This window comes from Erythranthe guttata, chromosome 14, assembly GCF_056151865.1.
Source record: "Erythranthe guttata isolate IM_541 chromosome 14, IM_541, whole genome shotgun sequence".
Taxonomy (NCBI): domain Eukaryota; kingdom Viridiplantae; phylum Streptophyta; class Magnoliopsida; order Lamiales; family Phrymaceae; genus Erythranthe; species Erythranthe guttata.
The window spans coordinates 7769134-7795352 of NC_142546.1; the positions used below are offsets into that span (position 1 = coordinate 7769134).

General features: G+C 31.8%; 6 protein-coding genes across 7 annotated transcripts; 4 read left to right on the plus strand and 2 right to left on the minus strand.

The window, feature by feature from the left end:
- The first annotated feature begins 3064 nt into the window (after window positions 1-3064).
- On the plus strand, window positions 3065-5436 carry LOC148765055 (uncharacterized). Of its 2 annotated transcripts, none has more exons than XM_088813936.1 (5): window positions 3065-3252; window positions 4040-4099; window positions 4238-4321; window positions 4419-4585; window positions 5223-5436. In XM_088813936.1, exons 1-5 carry the CDS (start codon window positions 3222-3224, stop codon window positions 5322-5324), a joined length of 444 nt encoding a protein of 147 aa, XP_088670062.1. In that variant the 5' UTR covers window positions 3065-3221; the 3' UTR covers window positions 5325-5436. The 2 variants fall into 2 exon arrangements, with proteins under 2 accessions (XP_088670062.1, XP_088670063.1); XM_088813937.1 differs by having other exon boundaries at window positions 3150-3249.
- A 1445-nt stretch (window positions 5437-6881) lies between these two features.
- LOC148765056 (uncharacterized) lies at window positions 6882-8484 on the plus strand. Its single transcript, XM_088814154.1, has 5 exons — window positions 6882-6946; window positions 7719-7751; window positions 7846-7929; window positions 8037-8200; window positions 8371-8484. The coding sequence occupies exons 1-5, from the start codon at window positions 6907-6909 to the stop codon at window positions 8467-8469; spliced, it is 420 nt and encodes a 139-aa protein (XP_088670280.1). The 5' UTR covers window positions 6882-6906; the 3' UTR covers window positions 8470-8484.
- Window positions 8485-9319: 835 nt separating this feature from the next.
- On the minus strand, window positions 9320-13080 carry LOC105956101 (gamma-glutamyl peptidase 5). Its single transcript, XM_012979926.2, has 4 exons — window positions 12622-13080; window positions 10043-10192; window positions 9802-9969; window positions 9320-9696 (listed from the first exon to the last, which is right to left on the minus strand). Exons 1-4 carry the CDS (start codon window positions 12928-12930, stop codon window positions 9595-9597), a joined length of 729 nt encoding a protein of 242 aa, XP_012835380.2. The 5' UTR covers window positions 12931-13080; the 3' UTR covers window positions 9320-9594.
- Window positions 13081-14383: 1303 nt separating this feature from the next.
- LOC105956099 (uncharacterized) lies at window positions 14384-15639 on the minus strand. Its single transcript, XM_088813596.1, has one exon. It carries the CDS (start codon window positions 15636-15638, stop codon window positions 14508-14510), a length of 1131 nt encoding a protein of 376 aa, XP_088669722.1. The 5' UTR covers window position 15639; the 3' UTR covers window positions 14384-14507.
- A 693-nt stretch (window positions 15640-16332) lies between these two features.
- Window positions 16333-17663, plus strand: LOC148765057 (uncharacterized). Its single transcript, XM_088814443.1, has one exon. It carries the CDS (start codon window positions 16445-16447, stop codon window positions 17651-17653), a length of 1209 nt encoding a protein of 402 aa, XP_088670569.1. The 5' UTR covers window positions 16333-16444; the 3' UTR covers window positions 17654-17663.
- Window positions 17664-19463: 1800 nt separating this feature from the next.
- Window positions 19464-22155, plus strand: LOC148765058 (agamous-like MADS-box protein AGL21). The gene is made up of 4 exons (XM_088812658.1): window positions 19464-19886; window positions 20964-21042; window positions 21726-21780; window positions 22013-22155. The coding sequence occupies exons 1-4, from the start codon at window positions 19705-19707 to the stop codon at window positions 22153-22155; spliced, it is 459 nt and encodes a 152-aa protein (XP_088668784.1). The 5' UTR covers window positions 19464-19704.
- The last annotated feature ends 4064 nt before the right edge of the window (window positions 22156-26219 follow it).

Below are 26219 nucleotides of genomic sequence, written 5' to 3' on the forward strand. Positions count from 1 at the left end.
GTGAATACTATAAACTATTTTGTTATTTTACCAATCAAGAAAGAAAAAAAAAAATCTTTAGTCCCTTCACCATTAATAATAGGGAACAAAAGTTAGTGTACCCTTTAAGCTAACGTCGATATCAAAGCATCGGCACATGTTCGAATACAACATGTCTTGGTTTGTTAGTGAAGCGACGTCAAAACTAATTAAGAGAATTTCAAGTCACATGAAAATAATTAAGAACATTTTTTTAAGTGACGATTAAGGTAGATATACACAACATCGGCACTTGTCCGTACACAACATGTCTTGGTTTGTTAGTGAATCGACGTCAAAACTAATTAAGAGAATTTCAAGTCACATAAAAATAATTAAAAGTATTTTTTAAGTGACGATTACACCTGTTAATATTATGGTACAGTTGGACAAAACAAACTCGTTCTTTCTTTAAAAATTGCAAAACGAGATTTATTATAAAATATTTAATATTTTTTTCTTGCTAAAAACGCCACTTAATTAGAAATTAATAGAGGAGAATATGTTGTAGAATGATTTTGAGCATCAAATATAGCAAGTTTCCCCACTTAGAGCAACTCCAATGGAGGAACTAAATGGGGTATCAAACTAAAAAACTACCAATTTGATGCTCCAAAATTAAAAAATCCTCCTCCAATGGAGGCATTAAATGGGGAACTATTTTGATATTCAACCACCCCGAGGTGCAAAAATACTCCCTGGAAAATGAGGTATCAAAAATGTAACCACTCTATTAACCTATCACAATTTGCCACGTGGCATTTACTAATATAATTATTCATATATTTAAAATTTGATAATTTATTTGATACTTGTGGTTGGAGTGAATTTTTTTTCTAGAAGTATCAAAGTATTATATCAAGTATCAAATGAATGTTTAATGCTCCATTTTGATGTCTCTCCATTGGAGTTGCTCTTACTTGATGGTCCAAACAATCAAGAATCAATTTCAATCCGATTGATTACCTTTATTCCTACTTGCAAGAATTGAGGAGCCCTTAAGCCCACGTGGCCACATGGGTAGTTTTTTTCCGAAAATTCCTAGAAAATTAAATATCATTCAATTTTTTTTAATATACTAAACATTATTAAAAAAGATAATTATAAATAATACTTTAAATTTTTACTTGTTTTCCAACCCAAAAACAATTTCAAATTTCATTTTTTGCCTCGAAATAGTGTGTTTCTGTTAGATGTGAACGGACACGTGACCGTGACGAAGTGGACCAAATGTGTTTAAAAATTGAAAATTGGAGATGTAATTTGTTCACTTTGGAATAAGGGTTACCAAAAGTGGAATCGGGGCAGATATGAGGAACGAAAAGTGTAATCTCCCAAAATATTATGAATAATAATCAATGGGATAAATTACACCTACACCCCTGAGGTATGTTAAAACAACTTTAAGGTCCATGTGGTATTTGTAATCATATCCACATCTCTGAACAATAATCAGAGCCAAGATTTGATGTCCTAAAGACCGATATGCACTATAATTGTTTCCCGGTGGGATGTTAATGTTATCATAGGCGAAAAGTTATAAATTTTATATCAAATAATAAAGATTTAAGAATTGGTAGGAGATTCATGTCACTCATTAGCTTTATATTGTCTCCACAACTGCCTGAAAATAATATTATGTTACTTATAACCCTAACGAAATAACTTATCCAATGCATTATTCCGTTAGGTGTTCTAACAATCTTTCAGGGTTGATTGTAATTACCGATACTACAACGACCTTAAAATTTATTTTGAGCAAACTTGAGGGGTGTGGGTGTAATTTACCCTAATTAAATTTATATTTTATAAATTGATATTATAGGAGGTGATATCCTACATGTGTGGTTAAGGTTAATGATTCGGACAAGGTGGTGGAGCCAAGGCTGGGCCTGGGTGTAGTGGTAGGCACGATACTAACATTTTAATTCATTGTTTTGTGTAATATTTTATAGGGTTAATTGCACTTAGCCCCTTGTCTTTTGAGCTATATGCACATGACCTCCTTGTAGTTTCATCTAAGCACATGGCTCCCCTTTAATTTGAACATTGTACACATGACCTCCTTGTAATTTGAACATTGTACACATGATCCTCTTGTACTTTTAATATATGCACATAACCTCTTATAGTGTTCCACCTGGTAGGAAAATGATTTTTTTAAAAGTACAAGAGAGTTATGTGCTTATATTAAAATACAAGGGGGTCGTGTGCAATATTGAAAGTACAAGGGAGTCGTGTGCATAAAGTTCAAACCACATAGGAGATAAGTGCTATTTACCCTATTTTATAATTAGGTGGTGAAAATAAGTACCTGAGTTTTAAATTCGGTCGATTTTGATTCAATTTTTTTCTATATTAAAACATTTTTTTTTTCATTTCAAACTGATTTCCTATTTTCTCTTTTGTCCCTTTTGGATTCGAATTTGAATTTAGGTTAAATTATGATATTCGATCCGATTTTAATTGTGTAAATAATTTGAATGTGTTTCTAGACATTACATTTGTACCAATATAATTTAATAAATATAAATTTTGCAAATTCCGGCAATTTAAATTCGAAAATACCCCTTCATTCAAACATATTCCCATTTCTAGACCTACATAAAACTAAAAATACCCCTTCATCCAAATATATTATCATTTTCTACACAAAAACCAATAAACTACTTTTTCCATCAGAAATTTTGAAAACTAGAAATTCCCATTGGAAACATAACCAAACATCCCCTACATTTGTACCAATATAATTTAATAAATATAAATTTTGCAAATTCCGGCAATTTAAATTCGAAAATCTCTAATTTTGAAACATTTTTTTTTCATTTTCAAAAAAGAATTACCTAATATTTCAATTTTTATAACGAATTTGAATTGATTTTTTGCATTAAAAAAAAAAAGTATATTCGGAAAATGTTGATTGCAGTTCCATATATTCGTCCGATTTTGACGGCTATTCGGGCATTTTTGTCCAATAAAAAGTAGTGGGGAGTACCTTCTTCCCCAAGTTCGCTACAAATTCAATCTACAAACTTCATCAAAGCTCGAGATCTTGACACGTCATCATAACCCATTTCCCGTCACACGATCAAGACGTCGTGATATTTATAGCGTGTAGATCAAGGGTTTCGTTTGAAATTGCATTTTCATTGTTCCACTCTTTCAAGTTTTCTTCGCCGCTCTTTCCTACAGAAGATCAAATCATGGGTCGCGGTGGCCGTAGCTCCGGCGGTGGTAATTTTATCCTTTTTCACTCATATTATGTATATATATATATATGTGTGTGTGTGTGTGTGTGTTTTGTTTAATTTCTGCTAATCTATGCGAAATGATTAGGGTTTGATTAATTTTTGGGAGTTTATTGGGCAGTAGCCAGCCGATAATTTTTATAGTAGATTTTTTTTGCAAATATTTTATTAAATATTGAATCAGAATGCAATAATATACGAAAATATTTGCATAAACAGATTAGCGAATCGTTGTAAATCGAGAACCATCCGATCCAGCAATGGTAAATTACACGCTTTTTACACGCGCGCACACACACACACACATGTTTGTATATATGTTTCATTTGTGTTTATGTACGTAATTAGTCGTAACACACTTAGTTTTTTGCGTTGTTTTTACACAACACGAGGCCAAACTGTGAATTAATTACTATTTGATGTTGTTTCTTATTTCGTCGATTTTGGATTTTGTTGTTTGCTTATTTCGTCGATTTTTGATTTTGTTGTCTGCTTATTTCGTTGATTTTCCAGGTTAATGTGACACCAACACAAGTAATATAAATATGCTATTTAATAAGTTTAGAACGAACACACGTTTTCGATATTATTTCTATATATTATTAGTTTGTCGAAAACAGCATGCTATGGTTGTCGATAATTTTTGCAAGTTTGAATATCGATTTCCAGTTTATCATTTTACAATTCAAATGATTGTATATAAATCACAAGTTTATAGTCTCGAAAACGAACCTTAATTAACTATCTAATTATTTACATAATTAATATTGCAGGAAGGTCTTTTCCTTCAGCGCCTCGTCCCGCAGCAAGTCGTAGCCCAGCAGCTAAACCAGGTACTAATTGTCGTCTTTACGAACTATTTAATTGCCACATTATATTCTTCATTTTTTATTTCTGTTTTAATTCGCTTTTTTTTTTTTTGGTTTGGTTTTATTATGAATTTATGATTCATAATATTATTATATGCACAGCTCGTAAATCGACTCCTCCAGCTCCAGTCCAAACTAACTCCGGCGGATTGTTTGGAGGAAGCCTTCGTCAAACATTAACCGATGGTATGTCGAAGTAATTAGCCAACAATTGTTATTTATTTTTTAAATTTTTATATAGATGATCTGATTTTTGTTTTACCATAATTTTTATTTTTAAAAGGATTGGCGTGGGGTTTTTCGAACGCGGTTGCGCATAGAGTTATGGACACACTTTTAGGACCTCGTACAATTAGAGTCGAAGAAGTTGCTGCTGAAGCAGCGGCGAAATCGCCTGCTCTAACGAGCACTGTCGATGCTTGTGGAACGCACTTCAACGCATTCCAGGAAGTAAGTTTCAACTATCTTATTTTCGAAACTTCATTTTATTTAATTGAAATAACTTCTTTCGTTCGTCAAATTGTTAATTCGTGATCCCGTGCGTGTATAATGCAACAAATTCGTATATGCTAACCTTTTCAAAACAATTCTAAAAGACACGATTTGACTGTTATATTGCTTCGTTTTCAAATTCTTCTTTTATAAACTAATCTTTTTCCAAGACCGTTAAACATTCTTTGACTAACAAAATATAAAGAAACATTATTTTCATTTTCGAATTCTTCCGTGACGATCTTTGTGTTAATACGTTGGGGCTTAATTGGGGAAATACAGTTTTTGTCCCTCAAGTTTGCACTAATTTCACATTTGGTCCCTCATATTCCAGTAATTTAACACTTTTGGTCATTTTCGTCAATTTACCGTTAGTCCGTCATGTAAAGCAGTGATGGACATACGTTTGATTCCGTTGTTTTAACCAGAAATTAACATAGAACACTCAAATTGTTGAACTTTTGAAACATAGGTGACCAAATGTGTCTTTTGTGAATATGAGAGACCAAATGTGAAATCGGTGCAATCTTGAAGGATGAAAACTGTATTTTTTGCGGGCTTAATTTTAATTTATATTTTTTATTTTTGGATGCAGTGCTTGAACAGCAACTCGGGTGAGATTAGCAAGTGTCAGTTCTACATGGATTTGTTGGCTGATTGCAAGAAAAATGCAGCAGATACTGTGTTGGATTCTTAAATGTTGAAACTACTTTTTATTATTATTTGCTTCAGAGATTTACACTCTTTCCTTTATTTATCAATCTTTTGTTAAATAATCCTCGACTATAATAAAACCTTTTTATTTTTTATTTTTTATTATCTTTTATACTCATAGCCATTTTTCATGCATGCATTTCTTTTTACTTTTATTGGCATTATATATACATATAAATATAAAGATTGTTTTTATATGTAGATGTTGATGTAATTATGGCATTATGAAATAAACTCCTGAGGTAATGTCTAATTATGTAAAAAGCCCTCGTGTTTTGGTAATTATAATCATATCCCTCAATTGTGAATCTTCTTACACACCCTTCCTTTCAATGTCAAATTTAGTGGATTCTTCTAGATTATGTGGAACATTCTTGAGTTGGAACTGGTTTTACCCCATTCAAGCTCCACGATTTGAAACAAGATGATCATAAGATGTGTCGTCTCTTGGCTTGTAAATATTAGATTTTAGTGCATGAGAAATTGTTTTTTTGCACAAAACGTGTACAAACTTGTAAATATCAGATGTAGTGCATGAAAAAATGCATTTTTGCACAAAACGAGTACAAACTAGAGATAGAAGATTATGTTGAATTTGACACCATAAGGGTGGACATGTAAGAAGATTCATAGTTGATGAGTAGTTGTAATTATCCAAACAATAGGGAGCTTTTCGTGATTCCACCTTACCTCATAGGTGACCGTAATTTACCCAAGCAAGAACATATCATTATTCAATAACGAATTCTGAAAAGCTGAATTATTAAAAACAAATTGTAGTATTTTACTAGGGTAAATTACAACCACTCCTGAGGTATGGTTAAATTATGAAAAAAAACCCTCATGTTTGGATAATTACAATTACCCCATAAATTATGAATCTTCTTACACGTCCACCCTTATGATGTCAAATTCAACATAATCTTCTAGATTTCGTAGAATGTTCTCTAGTTTGTATTCGTTTTGTGCAAAAATGCAGTTTTTGATGCACCACAAACTGATATATACAAACCAAAAAACCCATTTAATGATTATCTCGCTTCAAAATGTGGAGCTCGAATGGGATAAAACGGCCGGATACAAAATTGAGAATATTCCATATAATCTAGAAGATTCCACTAAATTTGACATCGCAAGGGTGGACGTGTAAGAAGATTTATAGTTGAAGAGGTGGTTGTAACTTGTAATTACCCAAACATGAGAGGTTTATTCGTAATTTGACCATACAACAGGGGTGATTGTAATTTACCCATTTTACTATTGACAAGTCCTCAAATGAACTCTGTTTAATTGTTTTTACTAGGAGGCCACTTTTGTCCAACAAAAAATTGGTCCCGGGTAAATATCAGACTGACTTCTTCGTCAAGTTGGCTACAAAAATCAATCTACAAACAACAGCATCAAGGGTCAAGATTTTGACACGTCATCCTATTCTATCCCACGTCACAATAAGACGTGCGAGGTGCGAGTATATATATATATAGCGCGTGTAGATCAAGGGCTTCATTGTTTTCACTTTTCACTCGTCCGAGTTTCGTCGCTTTTTCCCGACAGAATATAAAATCATGCCTCGCGTTGGTGGTGGCGCTGGCCGTGGCTTCGGCGGTTAGTTTTCCATTTTAAATTATTATATATATTTATTAATTGATATTATTTTTCTGTGTTCTGATTTTATTTATTTTCAAGGGTTTCAATTTTTATTTTTTTTTAATTAGGCAGTTTAATAGTGGGTAATCTGCGCCTTAATGCTTAGAATTTTTTATTAGATTGAACACATTTCTTTCAAACTACTTGCATATCTGTAATGTAGTGTATTTTAGTGTATGTATCGGTAGAAATTGGAACGGAATTTCCGATTTCCGCCTATTCCAATCGGAAAATTTTCAATTTTGAACAATATTTTTAGTTCCGAATTCAGAATATTCTGATTTTTTTTCGAATTGTTTTTATCGGAATTGGAATGTATATTAGATTCCGGATTCCAATCCGTTTTTAATTTCCGAAAATTCCGAAGATTACACTTATAATATAAATATTGTTATGCATTTCACAGTTTAGGTTACTAAAAAGTTGAAAATTTCCGAATTCCGCCAATTTTTGGAACATAATTGGAATTAGTTTTTCACTTCTGAAAAAAAGAAAGTACTAATTTTGGTCCGTCCGATTTCCACCCCCAGTCAAACACTACTCGTTTTCGTATCAGTTTTCTACAACACGATGGGAATGTATGTGTGAGTGACTATTTAATTGCACTATTAACTTAATTAATGGTATATTCTGTCTTCATGTTCTAGTTATACGGTTGTTTGTATATAATCACAAGTTTATAGTTTCAAAATCGAAACTTATCTTATTATTTACATGATTGATATCGCAGGAAAGTATTCTCGTTCTGTGGTACCTCAACCAGGTATACGAAATACGTAGTTTCTTTTCTATTTTATCCGCCTTTTTTTTTTTTATAATAATTCCGAGATAAAAATTCGACTTAATCATTTTCGCAGTTCACCAAAAACAACCTCCAGCACCACGCGTACCTAGATTTGGCGGATACACTTTTGGAAGCTTCGGTGCAACGTTAGTCGGAGGTATATAAGTCGAAAATTACCTAATATATTAAATTTTTTTATAGACGACCTGGATAATAATCTCTTGTACAATCGAATCGAATGTCTTCGTTTTTTTTTCTTTAAAGTAATGATATGGTGTGGTGGAGCCGTGTTTGCAATGAGAGTTGTCGATTCTTTATGGGGGCCTCGCACAATTAAAGTTCAATCAGCTGGTTACGAGAAAACGAAGCCGCCTTCCGCAAAGAGCAACGGTGATCCTTGCGGAACACAATTGAAGGCGTTCCAGGATGTAAGTTGTAAGTTGTAGCGCAGTTAAACCTCTATAAATTAATACATTCTGGACCAACAAAATTCTACTAATTTAACGAAATATTAAATTATCGAACTGATGATTTAATACGTTTTCACTGAATCGAGACTGGGATAAATTATTATTTAATGACTTTTAATTTTGTGCAGTGCTTGAAAAGCTGCAACGGTGAGATTAGCAAGTGCCAGTTGTACACGGATATGTTGAGGAAGTGTAAGAACAACTCTGGCTCTGTTATGACTTCTTAAATATTGTTTGATTCATCAAATTGTGTCTGAAATTAGTATTTATTTAGATACTATTAGAGGATTTTTTTATTTTTATTTTTTTTCATTAGTGATGCTAAATCGGACAGATTGAAATTAGTACTTTCGGAAAATTACGATTCTTTTTTTAAGTGAAAATGAATTTTAGTTCCGTTAATATTTTTGGAAACATCGAAAATTGGAAATACAAAATCTTTCCAAAATCGAAAGTTTTCAGGTTGGAATTGGCGAAATTTTCAATTTTTATTAGCCTAAATATAAATAAAATGCAAATATTATTGGGGTAAATTATGGCCACCCCCTGAGATAAGGTCGAATTACGAATAAGAACTCATGTTTGGGCATTTACAACCACCCATCAACTATGAATCTTCTTACACGTGTCAAATTTAGTGGAATGTTCTAGATTATGTGGAATATTCACCAGTTTGTATCAATTTTATCCCATTTGACCTCCACATTTTGAAACGAGATGATCATAAGATGTGTCTTTTGGCTTGTAAATATTGATGCATCAGAAACTGCATTTTTGTACAAAACGAGCACAAACTAGAGAAAATTCGACATAATATAGAAGATTATGTTGAATTTGACATCATATGGGTGGATGTGTAAGAAGATTCATAATTTAGGGGGTTGGTTGTAATTACCCAAATATGCGGATTCTTATATAATTTGACCTTACTTAAAGGAGTGGCCGTAATTTACCCTAATAATATTGATATTAAAATCAGATCGAAAATCGGAGTCTAATGCACATACTCGAACTTTGATCCAAAACATTTCTGAAAAAATGGGATTGGAATATATTCGGAATTATGAACGAAAAATATTGTTAGAAAATCAATTTCTTTTGAATCGGATACGGCGGGATCAGAAATTCCGTCCCAATTTCTACCCCTATGCATACATATTACATTTGGATTTCATTTGCATTATATCACAAGCTATCTACAGACTACTGAATTAAAACTGGGTTATCAACAAAGTCACATCTCTAATTAATTTAGATCAAAATGCATTTGCCCAATTAAAAATCTATATTTACATTTTCCAATATAAATAGCCTTAATTAATTAATTAATAATGTTGGTAAATAAATGTGAATCACAATCTCCCTTTGAGAAAGTTGGTGCACAGTTTCTTCCATGCCTCTGTATCTGGCTCAACTTCTTCCAGCTTAGACTTCACCTCTTCACCATGAGATTCCTATACATGTAAAAAAAATAAAAATAAAAATAAAAAAATAAATAACAATTACCTAATATATATTCAATTCAAAAATCGAACTCTTGAAAATATTATGTAAAAAACCTCGATGAAATTGCAGTTAGAAATACGGTCAATTAGGTGCAAAAGAATGTCCTTCGTGTATTCGGGGTGCCCTTGAATGCCCATAATATGGTCACCGTATTTGAACATTTCGATTCCGGTATGGTTTGACCTAGCGAGGACCTCTGCTTTTCGAGGAAGCTCCTTTACCTAAGTAGTAATCGGATTCAAATATATATATAATTATAAATATATATATTTGATTAAAAAAAAAAAAAAAAACCTCGTCTCTGTGGCATTGGATGATAGAAAGAGAGGAAGGCATTTTAAGTGAAGTGAAAATGTGCGATGTCTGAAAATGAACTTTGGTGATTCCGATATCCCATCCTTCGGTCGCTCGGCCGGTTTTTCCGCCTATAGCTCTTCCCAATATCTAGTTAAAAAAATAAAATCATTTACAAAAAAAAAAAAAAAACTTATATTTTTTTTTGTGAATATTATAACCTATTTTGTTATTTTACCAGTCAAGAAAGAAAAAAAAAATCTTTAGTCCCTTCACCATTAATAATAGGGAACAAAAGTTAGTGTACCCTTTAAGCTAACGTCGATATCAAAGCATCGGCACATGTTCGAATACAACATGTCTTGGTTTGTTAGTGAAGCGACGTCAAAACTAATTAAGAGAATTTCAAGTCACATAAAAATAATTAAGAACATTTTTTAAGTGACGATTAAGGTAGATATACACAACATCGGCACATGTCCGTACACAACATGTCTTGGTTTGTTAGTGAATCAACGTCAAAACTAATTAAGAGAATTTCAAGTCACATAAAAATAATTAAGAGTATTTTTTAAGTGACGATTAAGGTAGATGTACATCTGATGGTATAGTTGGACAAAACAAACTCGGTCTTTCTTTAAAAAAATGCGAAACGAGAGTTAATATAAAATATTAATTATTTTTTTCTTGCTAAAACGCCACTTAATTAGAAATTAATAGAGGGGAATATGTTGTAGAATGATTTTGAGCATCAAATATAGCAAGTTTCCCCCACTTACTTGATGGTCCAAACAATCAAGAATCAATTTCAATCTAATTGATTACATTTATTCCTAATTACAAGAATCGAGGAGCCCTTAAGCCCATGTGGCCACATGGGTAGCTTTTTTTTCGAAAATTCCTAGAAATTTGCGTTATGTTTTGCAATCAACGAATGTCGACCCGCAAAAAAATACGTTAACATGGATTATCTTGATTTTTAGAAATGTTCTTTTTTTATCAGACCTTCCAAAATCCGACTATATTTCGCTAAATTATTTAATCCTATCTTGACAACCAAACGAGGTCTAAGTATATTATGCATTGTTAGTTCTAAAGATGAAAAATTGAAAATACATACATTCATATTACAACATAATGTATGTATTTTATGAAAAGTAGTATATCACATTCACTCCACTATTAAACATTTTCTTTCATTTTCATGCATATCAAATCAAATAAAAAACATCAAGAATTAGGCCACTATCAATATCGCATGCTAAAACCTAACTTATAGTTTGAAGTCTTTGTCAATTTTCTATTGGACTAATCCTGGCCGTCAATTTGCCATTTGACTTTATTTTAGTAATAGTGTGAACATTTACTTTCATATTTGCAAATAGCTATTTTAATATATTACTAAATAAATATAGAAAAAAATATAGTTTTTACCCCTCAAGTTTGCACTGATTTCATATTTGGTCCCTCATGTTTTAATAATTTAACATTTTTTGCCATTTTCGTCAATTTAGTGTTAGTCCGTTAATCAAGGTAGTGATGGGCACATGCTTGATTCTGTTAGTTTTAACGTAAAATTGACGAAAAAGACTAAAAATGTCGAATTTTGGAATATGAGGGACCAAATATAAATTAGTGCAAACTTGTAGGGTAAAAAAATGTATTTTTCCAAATAAATATGCTCAATGTTTAATTATAATAAAATAATCTAGCCAGCTTTCAAAATTACAAACAACAACCACCTACGCAAAAGTTCATTTTTATTTATTTGTATTTTTACCCCCAATAGATGTAATTTATGAAATAAAAGCACACAATAATTGTATATCCTTTTTTATAAGGTGGAGTTTGCAAAAGCTTATTCAAGAAGTTAGTGATTGTAACTTAAGTGAGTGCTTATTTATAAAAGTTAGCGGTGTGTTTGCAAATATTTTAGAAAGTAAACTTACGTAGAAAAAGCAAGCCTAATGATGCTCCTAAAAAACAACTTGAAGTAACTTATTTTATGAGAAATAAAAGCAAAAGTTACTCTTGTAGACACCTAAAAACAGATTATAATCCAAAAAAGCTCATAAGCTACTTCTAATGCAATCACCACGAAACTAAGATGGGGTTTACAAAAGCTTTTGGAAAGTGATTAGAAGCTTTTTTTGGTTCAGAATCACTTTTAAAGTATTTAAAATTCCAACTTTTGTTTCTAATTCTCTAAAAATAAGTTGCTTAAAGTGAAATATGAAAAGCACCATTGAAACAACTTATCTTTAATAAAATTGCTTAAAGATGATTTTCCATGAACTTGAAAACGCCCACGACTTTTAAAAATAAACAATTATTACGAAATTAAAATTATACTCACCTGCTTCTATTACTAACAAAAACTTTCCCAAACACCACCTAAGCAGCAGACATATAACCGGAAATAAAGGGGAGTTGTTCCAACACTAACTCCACACACAATACACACACATAAACCAAAACCTCCAACGGCAAACTAAAACAAGTTGTAAAAAACCAAAAATAAAATAAAATAAAATAAAAATAAAAATAAATAAATTAATGATAAATATATATATATATACCTGGTGACCGAAGCAAATGCCTAGAACCTTCTTCTTCATAGCGTCCAATTTCCTGAGCAAAACAACGAGGTCGGAGATCCAACGGTCTTCTCCGTGAGCGTCGCTGCAACTTCCGGTGACCACAAATCCGTCGTACTCTCCGATCTCATCGTCCGTCGGAAAATCGCCGCCGGCCACCTTGTACACGTCCCAGATTTCTCCGTCCTCTTTCAGCATTCGGACGAACACGCCGTAGTAACCGCCGTACATTTTCTTCACGTACTCCGATTCGTCGGCGCAGAGAAGTACGGCGAACTTTTTACCTTCCATTTTCTCTCCCTCTCCGCCTCTTTCTCTCTCTCTCTCTAAATATGTATGAATGTAATTTTGTAGAGAGAGAAAGGGAGAGGGGGATTGGGGAATATGGAAACGGAGTTGATATATGAAGGCTTTTTATAAACAAGTGTACAGAGGATGTGTATTGACTGAAATACCCCTCTTAAGAATCTGTTTTAATTTATGTAACTGATTTGCGTGCCGTTATCTCTTTCTAATTATAAGAGTAACATTGAAATTATGTAAGGGAATAACATTGAAATTCTCTCTATATATGGTATCAAAATATTTCATACAGATTTTTGTAGATACTGCATTCGATGAAACTCGGGTGATCTTAACTTTTAATGGCATGTTTGGCTAATTTTATTTTTAACAGTTGATAAACTCTTACATCTCATAAGTTGTTTCGTCTTATTTTTAAAATTAATTTTTAAGTGTTTGGATAATGAATTTATAAGTTGTGTTTACTGATTATAAGATCTTAAATAAAAATGTGAGCGTAAAAATACTTTTTGAAAAAGATCTTATTTGCTCTCCAACAACTTATTTTTAATTTTTTTAAGATATTTTCCAAAAAAATTGTCAAATACTTTGAAAGAGCTTATAAGCTCTTAAACATCTTATAAGCTTAGCCAAACATCTTCTAAATCATTGATCTAAACATAATCACACACACCCATGTGTATTTGTGTACTTGGTGGATAATTTTTTATACAGATATACGATTCAAAACCATCCCGATGTATTACACGAGGTGTGTATTGCGAATTCTTTATTGCTATTTGCCTTCATTTTACACACACTTGGTAATAAATATTTGGGAAAGTTCATAAATTTTAAGATGTTTAATTAACGTGATTGAAGTTGATGTATATTATACTTTAACTTTTTCAGGAACACATTTCCGTGCAGAAGTCAGTCGCATAACATGATTGAAAAATCAACTACGCCAATTTTATATTTTTTTATAAAATAATCAAAGATTATATTTTAAAGATAACATAAATTATATTTTTAAATAATTTTAATGATGGGCTAAATATATTAAAGCCCAAATTGCGTAAGGGGAGGCCCAATGAGCAACAAAATGCCCAGAAAGGGGTCCAAATCATCAAAGAATTTCACTCCCCAATTGATTAGAGTTGGTTTATTTATTATTATTATTATTAATATTTTTTTATATATATATTTAAATTAACCGTCTTGATTGTTTGGTAGTTGAAGATCAATGGACAAAATTATTAGTCAGGACCAAATTTTGATCGAATGACTGGTCGAACCGTCTAACCAGTTGGTATATTGCCCTTTTTCTAGAATCGTGAAACCGACATGTCGGAATTGTGAACCAGCCCGGAACCGTGAGTTTCAAGGGTCGGGATGTTTCGAGTTGTTTTGGATAATTTGAAGGACTATGTGCTAAACAAATGCATCATAGAGATTTTTTCTTACACAATTCTTTTTACAATTCACTCAACATAACAATACATTAGAATATTGACTCTAAACCTCATTTATTTATTTAATTATATATTTATTATTATTATTATTAAACATTGACTATGAAATAGCTAGTACATAATTACATTTTCAGCTGGCAAAATTTTACCACTTCCCATATCAAAAACCCACCACATATCAACCCTATGATAAGCAAAATAAACACAATTCTTCTTATACCCTACTTTTCTTGCATCAACCACCATACAACATTCATCTTCAAGAAACAAAGCCCTATCTCCAATATTTACAATTTTCACCCACAAAAGCCTATCAATATCAAGCCTAAACACCTCAACATCCTCAACAACATCAACACATTGTCTTGACACAAGAAAAACGAGCAAAATCTCACCGTCCGATTCGACCAAATACTCCCGAAACCGCATCGAAACTCCCGAGGGCACACTTCTTCTCGCGCCGACCCTCGTCATTTTAAAACAAGAATCGACGTCTTCGATCACGACGACGCTCCCTTGCGAGCTCAACGCGTAGAATTTCCCTCCGAATCCGATCCCGTTAGTTATAATCATATTTTTGCCAGGAGCATACGGTTCCTTAATATAGCATTCTTGAATAATCCACTCCCTCCTATTATTGCTACTAATTTTCCCCCATCTATAGAACGCGAAAGCCGGAGATTTAGTGCCCGTTAAAACCATCACGTTGAAACTATTTGCACCCTTCGGAGATGACGATAAGGTGCAAATCTTGAAAGAAAGATTAGTGTCCCAAGGTGGAAGGACCATATTGCCCCCGCCCGCAGGATCCCATATATAGCAACTAGACGTATCTTTTCCAATAACGACTACGTGCCCGTGAGAATGGCCCTTGAAACAAATTCCCGGGCATCTATTCTTGGGTGATTTTTTTCTCGTGTATTGGAACGAGATTTCGACGAAGTGCGAGCGCGTCTTTTGTTGCTTTTTGCCGTTGATTTCGACTAGTTGGGCCCATTTAATTATCGGGTCGTCGGTATTCGTGTTGCAATTGAAGTGCCTTGAGGGTGGTTTCCATGATTTGGTTACACCACCAAAAGAAGTGATGTTTTGCATTAGATTTGGTTGTTTTGAAATGATGTTTATGAGCTTATGGGGAAGATTAGGCCATAAATTTGGAGGTGGAGGGTAATTAGTGGTGGCTAATTGTTTTTCATTTGGAAGCTGATTTTTTTTCTTGTTTTTTGATGTTCTTTGAGCCATTTTTTTTCTTAATTGTTATCAAATTAATTGTCAGGCTAATACTTTATACCAATAAGTGTAGGCGTGGCCTCCAAGCTAGTCAACAAGTATTGTCCTTTTCACAATACTAATTTATATTATTCAAATTGAAAAAAAAAACAATAAAACTTCCAAGACTTGACCAAGTAATTAAACTTTCACTAAGTCAACTAATTCATTCTTGCACCTCTAGCTGATCAATATGGTATTCAAACTCAGGAATATACTTAGCCGACTTGATGTATAGTAGAACCTCAATAATTTAATAACCGCGTTTGAATGATAGTTTTCTCTAGTCTCGATTCGTTAAAAATCTACTAAATTATTTTTTGAGTACCTACTAAATTATTAGTTCGATAATTTAACAATTCGCGAAATTAATAAAATTTTACTAGTCTCGATTGTATTAATTTATAGTTTTATAATATATATATATATATATATATATATATATATATATATATATATATATATATATATATATATATATATATATATATATATATATATATATATATATATATATATATATATATATATATATAGAACATATACTTTCATTCGTGCACCTCAAGCACATCAATAATACTTTTAACTAATTAAAAAAAATAAACATTGAACTACTCCACCATATAATTTTCTAACAATGTAATAACTAAACCTTGGTGCCCACGACTTCATTTATTGATTTAACCATCATATATAGCACAAATTAGATCCGAGAATTCAAACATCTCCAAAATAATTCTACCCACAAAAAAACAAAAAAAAAAAAAAATCCAAAGAAAATGGTTCGAAAAACATCAAAGATGATCAAGAAAAAGAAAAACCATGTCCCAAGTGAAAAAAAAGCCACCCCCATTAGTAATCCACCAAACACATGGCCTAATCTCCCACACCAACTCATCGCCCAAATAGCGATACACCCGAACCTAATGCAAAACATCACTTCTTTCGGTTGCGTGATCAAGACATGGAGATCGACCTCAAGGCAATGCTTCACAAATGGAAAATACCCAAAACAAGCTAAACTCGTCGAAATTACTATCCCTGGAAAAAAACGAGGCGAGCAAAATCAAGAACATGCACGGTCTCACACCATCGATATCCCGTTTCACGACGAGTACCCCTATCCTTACTACTACAAAAGGGGAAAATCATTGAAGAACAATTTTTGTTCTCCTCCAATGTATTTCAAGGGCCATTCTCATGGACAGGTAGTGGTCATCATTAATCATCAGGGACCCGATAATTGCCGAATGTGGGAGCCAGCTAAGGAAACTACGCGTTTCTTTCCAGATTGGAACCCCGATTTATCTTTCAGAACTTGCACACTGTCATCATCTCCAAATGGTACCGACGGTTGCAATGCAATGGTTATAACGGGGGCTAATTCCCCGGCTTTCGCATTTTGCGGATGGGGCAAAAGCCGCACCGAAAGGGCATTTTGGACTTTTCAAGATTGTTGTGTTGAGGAGCCTTATAACCCCGGTGAAAACATGCAGTTCACCAATGCCATCGGATTCGAAGGGAAATTCTACGCGTTGACTTTGCAGGGGAGCATTGTCGTGATAGAAGAAGACGTTGATTCTTGTTTTAGAATCACGGTCGTTGGATCGGGATCCAGAAGGGGTGTGCCGATTGGAGTCTCGAGGCAATTTAGGGAGTATTTGGTCGAATCGGACGGTGAGATTTTGCTCGTTTTTCTTGTGTCTAGAAAATGTATTGATGTTGTTGATGATGTTGAGGTGTTTAGGCTTGATATTGATAGGGTTTTGTGGGTGAAAATTGAAAGTATTGGAGATAGGGCTTTGTTTCTTGAGGATGAATGTTGTATGTGGGTTGATGCAAGAAAATTGGGGTGCAAAAAGAATTGCATTGATTTCACTCATCATAGGGTTGATGAGTGGTTGACTTTTGACTTGGGAAGTGGTGAAATTTCACCAGCTTTTGGTCAAGATTATGTGACGTGGGACATTGGAAGATTGAATAATTGAGTGATTTCAATTGAAATATATGAAACTTTGTTACTTTAATTTGTGAAATTAGATGTGCCTAATTAACAATGGGTGATTAATTATGTTTTTATAGAGGATTTAGGGTGGAAGTTCACTTCAATAAAGAAATTGAATTAGTGAATGTACCATAATTGCGACACTATCTAACGTTGTTAATTAAACATATATATTAAGTGGCAATATTTGTATGCTGTCACATATAATAACTTATTTTGTTGTTACTTAATCTTTTTCTATTGTCACTAGTAAAAATGACAACTATGTAGCACGGAAATAAAAACGGCGATATGGGGAAACATCGATATGGGGAAACAAATATAAGGAAACGACATGTTCCAAAAATGGGGATACGGGAACTTGGAGAAACGTGTAAATATTAAAAATATAGGGGTATATTTATAAATATTTATAAGTTTTTATTTATACATAATTTCTTTTTATATACTTTTATACAAACATATTCAAATAAATTTTCTATCAACTATCAATTTGCAATTGGTCATTAAATCATGTAAATAATTTGGGAAACAAGAGAAATATTTAAAAATTTGTTATTCAAACATGTTTCAACTTTTTAGAAATTGTCAAAATGGCCCATAAGATGTCTGGCAGATCTTTTCGAGTTTCCAACACAAAACATTTCCAAAACGCGAAAAAGTTAACAAATTGAAGTTTCCGTGCTACATAGACTAATAATCCTTTGTGAAAATAATAAACTATGGCAATACAACATTAGTGGTACCCCGTGTGTTACAACCATAACGGCAACAATTTTTGCCTAATCATGTGAAAAATGAAAATCAGTGTTGTCATTCAAAAGATTATTTGTTGCAGTGATTGGAACGTAATGTTCAAAATCCAACGATACTGATATGGATTCAGATCTTTTCGATTTTGGAACAACATTTTTCATTCAGAATTTCGAGAGTTCCGATTTCCTTAATTAATTAAGGTATAATCAAAGTCTATATAGTGGTGGTGTTGAGCGCATTGAATTCAAACCAATTTAAGAAAGATTAGGTCTGTCTTGATTACCAAAATTGTGATTAATTAATACTAATAAACACTAAACTTTGCTTTATCTTTAATTAATGATGATATAGGACTGTCATCACCACTAATATTAGTACTTGTTTGTAAACCCCAGATTGGTGGAACAAAACCCTCCCCATGTCCGACACGTGTCAGTCATCTATTCGCTCAGCAGCATCAAAATTTTAAATTATTTTAATTTATCTTTACCAAAAATCCCCACCAATTATCACTCATTTCTCAGTGTACGAGGAAAGCCCACTACATTAACTTTTTCAAGTTAATAAATAAATAAAATAAAAATTAAATAAATAAAATTTCCACATATATATAAGCTCCTTTCTAAATTAGGGTTTGGTCACCTAATCAGGAGCTGGTCCTAATTAATCTGTATGAAAATCACTTCAATCTTGATAGCTAATATTATGATTAATATCAGTATCAAATATTACTATCAGTATCAATATCACTGAATCAATATTAATATTAAAATTATGATTTTTTTAAAGAAGATTGTGGATTATATCGTATTATGTATATCAACTAATCAAAGTTTTTGATTGATTACTTTATCTAAACGTATTTTTATTTTTTAAAATTGTTGAGACTTGAGATACTAGTTTGTTATATTTTATTAATAATAAATTTGAACATATTTTAGTTAATCTTTAATTTCTACTAAAACCACCATATGTGCATACCACTTCTGGTTTTCTTAATAAAACCGCACCCATGATTTTATAAAGTGGTTTTCTTATGTATAAAAACTGATAAGCATTTCTTTCATTAGTCATTTAGTCCTAAATTAATTCAAGCTCAAACTAGTAAGTTTTTATTTTTTATTTTTATATTTTTCAAAGATTAATACGAGTTATCGTCATTATTCATTTTCGATTTTTTTGTTTTTATGCATATATAGTTCGATTGTTAACGAATTTTTGAGCTAGCTAGAAAAAATAATAGAAACCCTAATTTTTTTTCTCAGATAGAAGATAAAAATGGGGAGAGGAAAGATAGTGATTCGTAGGATCGACAACTCGACGAATCGACAAGTGACGTTCTCAAAGAGAAGGAATGGATTGCTTAAGAAGGCGAAAGAGTTATCAATCCTTTGTGATTCTGAAGTTGGATTGATTATCTTCTCCAGCACTGGGAAGCTTCATCATTTTTCAAGCACCAGGTTTATTTTAATTTGATAATTAATTAATTAAATTAAATCTCCACACATTTTTTTTAATTATTCTTTCTGGATCTAGATAATTTTAATTATTTCCAGTCATTTTTTTTAATTATTTTCTCTAAGATCTATATTATCCTTTGATCTTCATTTTAGGTTTAACTAGTATAATTTAAACTATGACTAATGATGGGCTAATTAATATTAATTTAGTTAATTTGACCAAGATACTGGATAAAAGAATATATTGGATATGACATACAAATATTTTTTGATGGTTTCCATGAAATTTTATTCATCCCACAATTTTATTTTAAATTGAATTTTAAATTTAGCTTGCACGAATTAATTCAAATATTAATACTTAAATATAATAAATACTTAAAAAACTTAATTATTTCAGAGAAAACTCTTAATTACTAGTGGATAAATAAATTTAGAACATCAGTACTACACATTTTTTTTAAATTCATCGAAAACATCGAAAAACCGTTGCTTTAAAACTAATATTTCGGAACTCTTTAATGATAATATAGTTATGGAGTGTTTACCAGTAATCACAATTTAAAAAAACATACAAAAATGTATAGTTACTAGCAGGGGTGGAAATTGCAACGAAATTTTCGATTTCCACCGATTCTGATCCAAAATTTTCAATAAGATTCCGAAATTCCGATTTCCAATTTTTTCGAAATTATTTGGATCGGAATTGGAATATATATGATTCTAATTTCCAATCCGATTTAAGTTCCGAAAATTCAGGCTTTAGTCTGAATATTACACTTAAAATACCAATATTATTATGTATTTTATATATTAGGTGACCAGAAATTGGAACAAGTTTTTTCATTCCAATTTTTGAAATTCCGATTTTCAATTTTTTTTCGATTTTTTCGGAATGGAATTGGAACTAGTTTTTCACTTCCGGAAAAAAATTGGAACCTTTTCCGAAAGGGCTAATTCCATTCCAATCCGTCCTTACACCCCTATTTTACTACATAATATGGGTTAAAACCCTAACATCAAAGATTAGCAACTAATTAAACCAGTTTAATTTCTGTACATTTTTTTTATTACCAGCATGAAATGTGTTATGGAGAGGTACAACAAAGCAAAAGAGGAGCATTACCATCTGATGAATCCTACCTCGGAGATCAAGGTACATACTTTATTGAAAAAAAATACTGATAATATTTTGAAAATCGGAGCCCGTATCGCTATGGATAATTTAAATTGTGGCATTCCTTCACGTAAAAGTATTTTTTACGAAAAAAAATAATAATATATTTTTCTTGGCTTTCATATTGAAGATGCTCTAACATTTCGTCTTCTATTGATTCTTCGTTTGTTGAGAGTTTTTGTAAGAAAAAAGGGAAGATACAAAAGAATATTCCTAGGTGTAAAATAAAAAAGTGTATGATTTGATATATTTTACAAAGAGTCTCCTATGTATAGTTATGTAACTAATTCATATAAAATTAAAATATTATCTACTCTTGATTAAGTATGCTTAATTAAAGGAGTTGAACGTTGCTTGTAAATATAAAGTACCATGGAGCTTCGTCTAATGCTCTGTGGGAACTCGCAACTCGTGAACCATTTCTCGACTTTTTTTGATGCTTCTCGAAATTCTTGAATGTAATTTCACTGCAGAGAAAAAGATACTTTGTAAGAAATCAAACCTGATTTAAGATGTTTGTGTGTCTTATTTCGTGGATCGTTTTCGACAAGTATATATTTGATTGTGGACCTAAAATATTTAAACAAATTAACGGTCGATTATCAAGATTTAGTATGTTTGTTAATCATGATTTAATATAATTTACTCTCGTTTTTCGATAGTTTTGGGAAATGGAAGCAGCGAATTTGAGGCAGCAGCTACAATATTTGCAAGAAAGCTACAAGTAAGTCCACTTTTTTTTTTGTACGTAGTATTTCGTATACAATTTTCTCCCCGTAGATTTTCATTATCGACCAATAAAATTTATTCATTATCGGAATGCCCAACTAGAAAAAAAAATTAATTAATTTTTTTTTTCAAAAAATGATTGATTTAATTTCCATGTAACTCTTACGCGAGTGACTAAGACCGAAGCGAAGAATTACGTTATGTTGTAATAACTAATAAGTCTTACCTCATAATAACTGCAGGCAGCTTCTGGGAGAACAAATTTCTGGATTGAGCATCGAAAATCTCCATAATCTAGAAAATCAACTCGAAATTAGTTCGAAAGGCATACGTATGAAAAAGGCAAGCGCCGATTCTATCTAAGCATAATTATCGCTTAATTTATATATACAAAAGGGTTTTTTCGTAAATTTTCTTTTTTTGGTTTTTTTTTTTTTTTTTTTTTATTTACAGGAACAACTTCTAACGGATGAAATCAACGAGTTGAATTGGAAGGTCCTCTTTCGAAAACCGATGCACATTCTAATTTTTGCGTTTTTTTTTAATTGAAGAATCTTGAAGTGGGAATCGATAAACACGGTTTCTTTACGTTTCAGGGAAACCTTGTTCATCGAGATAATATAGAACTACACAAGAAGGCAAACCTCGTCGATCAAGCAAATGCAAAATTTCACAACAAGGTAACTGACATGCTAAATTAATACCCGAAGAAAAAAAAAAAAACCGATTTTTCCGAGTTACACTAAACTCGAGTTCTGAACCAGATATATGGTTTGGGGAGCAATAGTGAAGCAAACAGAGCCCCCCACATTACATTGTGTTGAAGTAAGGTATCTTTATTTATACGTATTTATCGGAGAAGAATATTAATTAATTAATTAATTAATTTTTTTTTGGCTTTAATCTTATAAAATAACGGTCAATTTGACTCTTTTCGACAGGCTTCAACTGCAGTAGAGAGCTGTCTGAAAACATACATTCGAAAAGAATGTGGAAATAATGCGGTTACGGACATCGTATTCGACAAAAATCGTGTGAATAGATTTTAAAATTAATTATGTAAAATTTGTACCGCGTGAATAACTATGTAAATATTGTACCTGTTCAGCGTATAAATGCCAAGAGTTACAATGCCGAACGCAGCTCGTGTGTTTTTATTCTAGTCTGTATACTTTCTCCATCAAGTATATGATTCGATTCTTCGACAAATCGAACTTTACTTTAATTATCGACATGTGCAAAAACGAGATATAAAATATATTAAACAAGAGCTTCAGGTATATTACCAAACATACTAATCTTACGAAGTTTCACGATTCAGTTAACGATTTAAAACACATGAAAGATGTCGGTAAAATCAGGAAAACTGCATTATTTAGTTTAGCCACTGATTAACCAACAAATCAAGATTACGAAATACATGATTGCGAAGAACGAAATCATAGCTAGGGGTGGAAATCGGAAGGACCGGATCCGAATTAGCACTTTTAAATAAATTCCGATTTTTTTTAAAGTGAAAAACTAATTCCAATTTTTTTTTTTCAAAAAAAAAAAATAAAATCGGATTTCAGAATTTCTAAAATTGGAATGGAAGAACTTGTTCCGGAATTGGATAAATTTCAGTCACCTAATACATAAAACACATAATAATAAGTGTAAATTTCAAAAAAAAAAAAAAATCGGAATTTTCGGAAATCGAAATGGGATTAATAACAGGAATCTCAAAAAATTGGAAAAATTGAAAAAAATCGAAAATGGGAAAATCAGAAAGTTCGTTCCAATTTTCACCCCTAGTGAAATAAATATTCAATCCATGATCAACTAATATTAGAATCCTTCACAAACTTATTACAAGGATTAAGCAGATTATAGTAAGAGAGAAACACAAATCAAATGATACGCTGTCGTTTCAATAATAATTTTATGTTCCTTGTTAATCCTGACAGGATTATTACAAGGATTAAGCAGAGATTATAGCAGATTAAAAACAAATTAATCACATAATCAGGAAAGAAAAGAGAATTACCTACATCTCGATCAAGATTCTTCAAATACATTTTTATTTTCTGCAACAATCGAAGATTCGTCGATGAAAGGAGAAAAAAGGTTATTTGAGATGACTAGAAAAGACTGAAAGAGTGAAGAGAGAGAAGAAAATATCTCGGAGCATGATTTACGTACAGCTTATTGTTTTTGTTTTTCTTTTTGGTCCTCTATGTTGGCCTAATTAGGAATTTAGTCTTTTAAATTGTGAAAACTATAGTTCTGGCCCTCTTATGTTGGTCTAATTAGGAATTTAGTCTTTTAAATCATCAAAATTATAGATTTGGTCCTTTATGATGGTCTAATTAGGGATTTATTCTTTTAAATTATCAAAATTATAGTTTTGGTCCTTTATGTTGGTCTAATTAGGGATTTATTCTTTTAAATTATCAAAATCATAGTTTTGGTCCTCTTTGTTGGCGTAATTAGGGATTTATTCTTTTAAATTATCACAATTATAGTTTTGGTCCTCTTTGTTGGCCTAATTAGGGATTTATTCTTTTAAATTATAGATTTGGTCCTCTTTGTTGGCCTAATGAGGAATTTAGTCTTTTAATTTATCAAAATTATAGTTTTGTCGTTTATGTTGGCCTAATTGGGAATTTAGTCTTTTAAATCATCAAAGTTATAGATTTGGTACTCTATGTTGGTCTAATTAGGAAATTAGTCTTTTAAATTATCAAATTTGGAGTTTTGGTCCTCTATGTTGGCCTAATTAGGGATTTTAATCTTTTAAATTGTCATGTGACAATTTTACATGCAGTAACTTTATAAATAGAGTATTTTTGGTCCTATTTTGCATGGATTTTTTTAATTTAATGATGTGGTAAAAAAATGTTGACATATTTTTTACTTACATAGACACTTGAAAATTGTAATTGTGGCATCGAACTTAGCTTTGATGGAACTTTGATTGGTAGAAGGACGAATTCATAAATCAAGTTAGATGAGCATTTGTAATTTTTAAGTGTCTGTTTTGTCGGCGAGTTTGTTAACTACATATTAAACAAAGGGTAGAATTTAAAATTCGAGTTAAATGTGCTACAAGCTAGACTTAAAAAATGTTGCTAATAACGATCAAATTTAGATAGTGAGATGTTGCGCTTTTCTTATTCCACCAAATAAGTCACTCTTACGACCAATAAAAGAGTAAGTTTGCTCAGTTAATTTTGAATAATTTATTGGATGGCAACATTTATTTGTGAGTTTCAACGTTAGTTCATAATTAGTTTAAATCTTATCAAATTTATAATAACACTACTAATTTCTACCTTATAGTCGGTGCGACATTACAAAGTCTAAATGTTATAAAATCACAATAATCAAATAAAAACTAAAATAGAAAAAAAATACATTTTGTCCCTTGTGTTTACCATTGAAATTTTTCCGATCAACCATGTTCCAAAAAATTAAAACACTTTCGGTTCCTTTATTTACAACGTTATGACACATTTGTTCTCCTCCTTTAATGGGTTGTTAGTAGTTCAAGGAATTTAGCAATTTGTCCCTCATATTTATGACTAAAACATCTTTGGTCGCTCTCGTTTAAAAAAAAAAAAAACCAATTTTTAGTCGGTCGAACCTTGCCATAATTTGATGGAATTGAATTGGGGCGTCCGTGCAGCCACAAACATTTAATTGACCAAGGGGACCAACGGTGTAATAACATGGTAAACTAAAGAACCATATATATTTTTTCTTAATACGGTGACCAATATGAATTTTATGACAAACATAAGGGGTTAAAAGTTAAAACTGTAGTTTTCACTAACTGAAATGATTTGTGCAGGCACATATTAAAGAGTCAGGCACATTTTTTACCATTCTTCAAAAAATAAAAGTGAAAAAACTCAAAAACTCTCTCAACCTTTCGATTTTCTTTCGCAAAGCCCGTGCAAATCGTCAACAGATCGGAGGTAATTTTTACGTTTTTACGATCCTCTTGTTATGTAGATTACGAATCCGAAAAAAAAAGGAAAACAATCGGACTTTGGCCTGCTCGTGTGAATTTACACGAGCGCATCCACTGCGCTCGTGTAAATCCACACGAGCAGGCCTTGTTAATTTTTTTTTTTTTTTAATTGCTCACCTGTTTTCACACGAACAGAGACGTTCTGCTCGTGTGATTTCACACGAGCATACCTTCTCTGTTCGTGTGAAATCACACGAGTGGGTTAAAAAAAAAAACAAATTTTTTAGAATTTTTTTAAAAAAAATTAAATAGCTCGTGTGATTTTAAACGAGCAGGTGCCACCTGTTCGTGTAAAATCGCACGAGAGAATATTAAAAAAAAAAAAAAATTGTTAATGTGCTCGTGTGAATTTACGCGAGCACTTGCCAAGTGCTCGCGTAAATTCACACGAGCACATGAATAAAAAAAAATT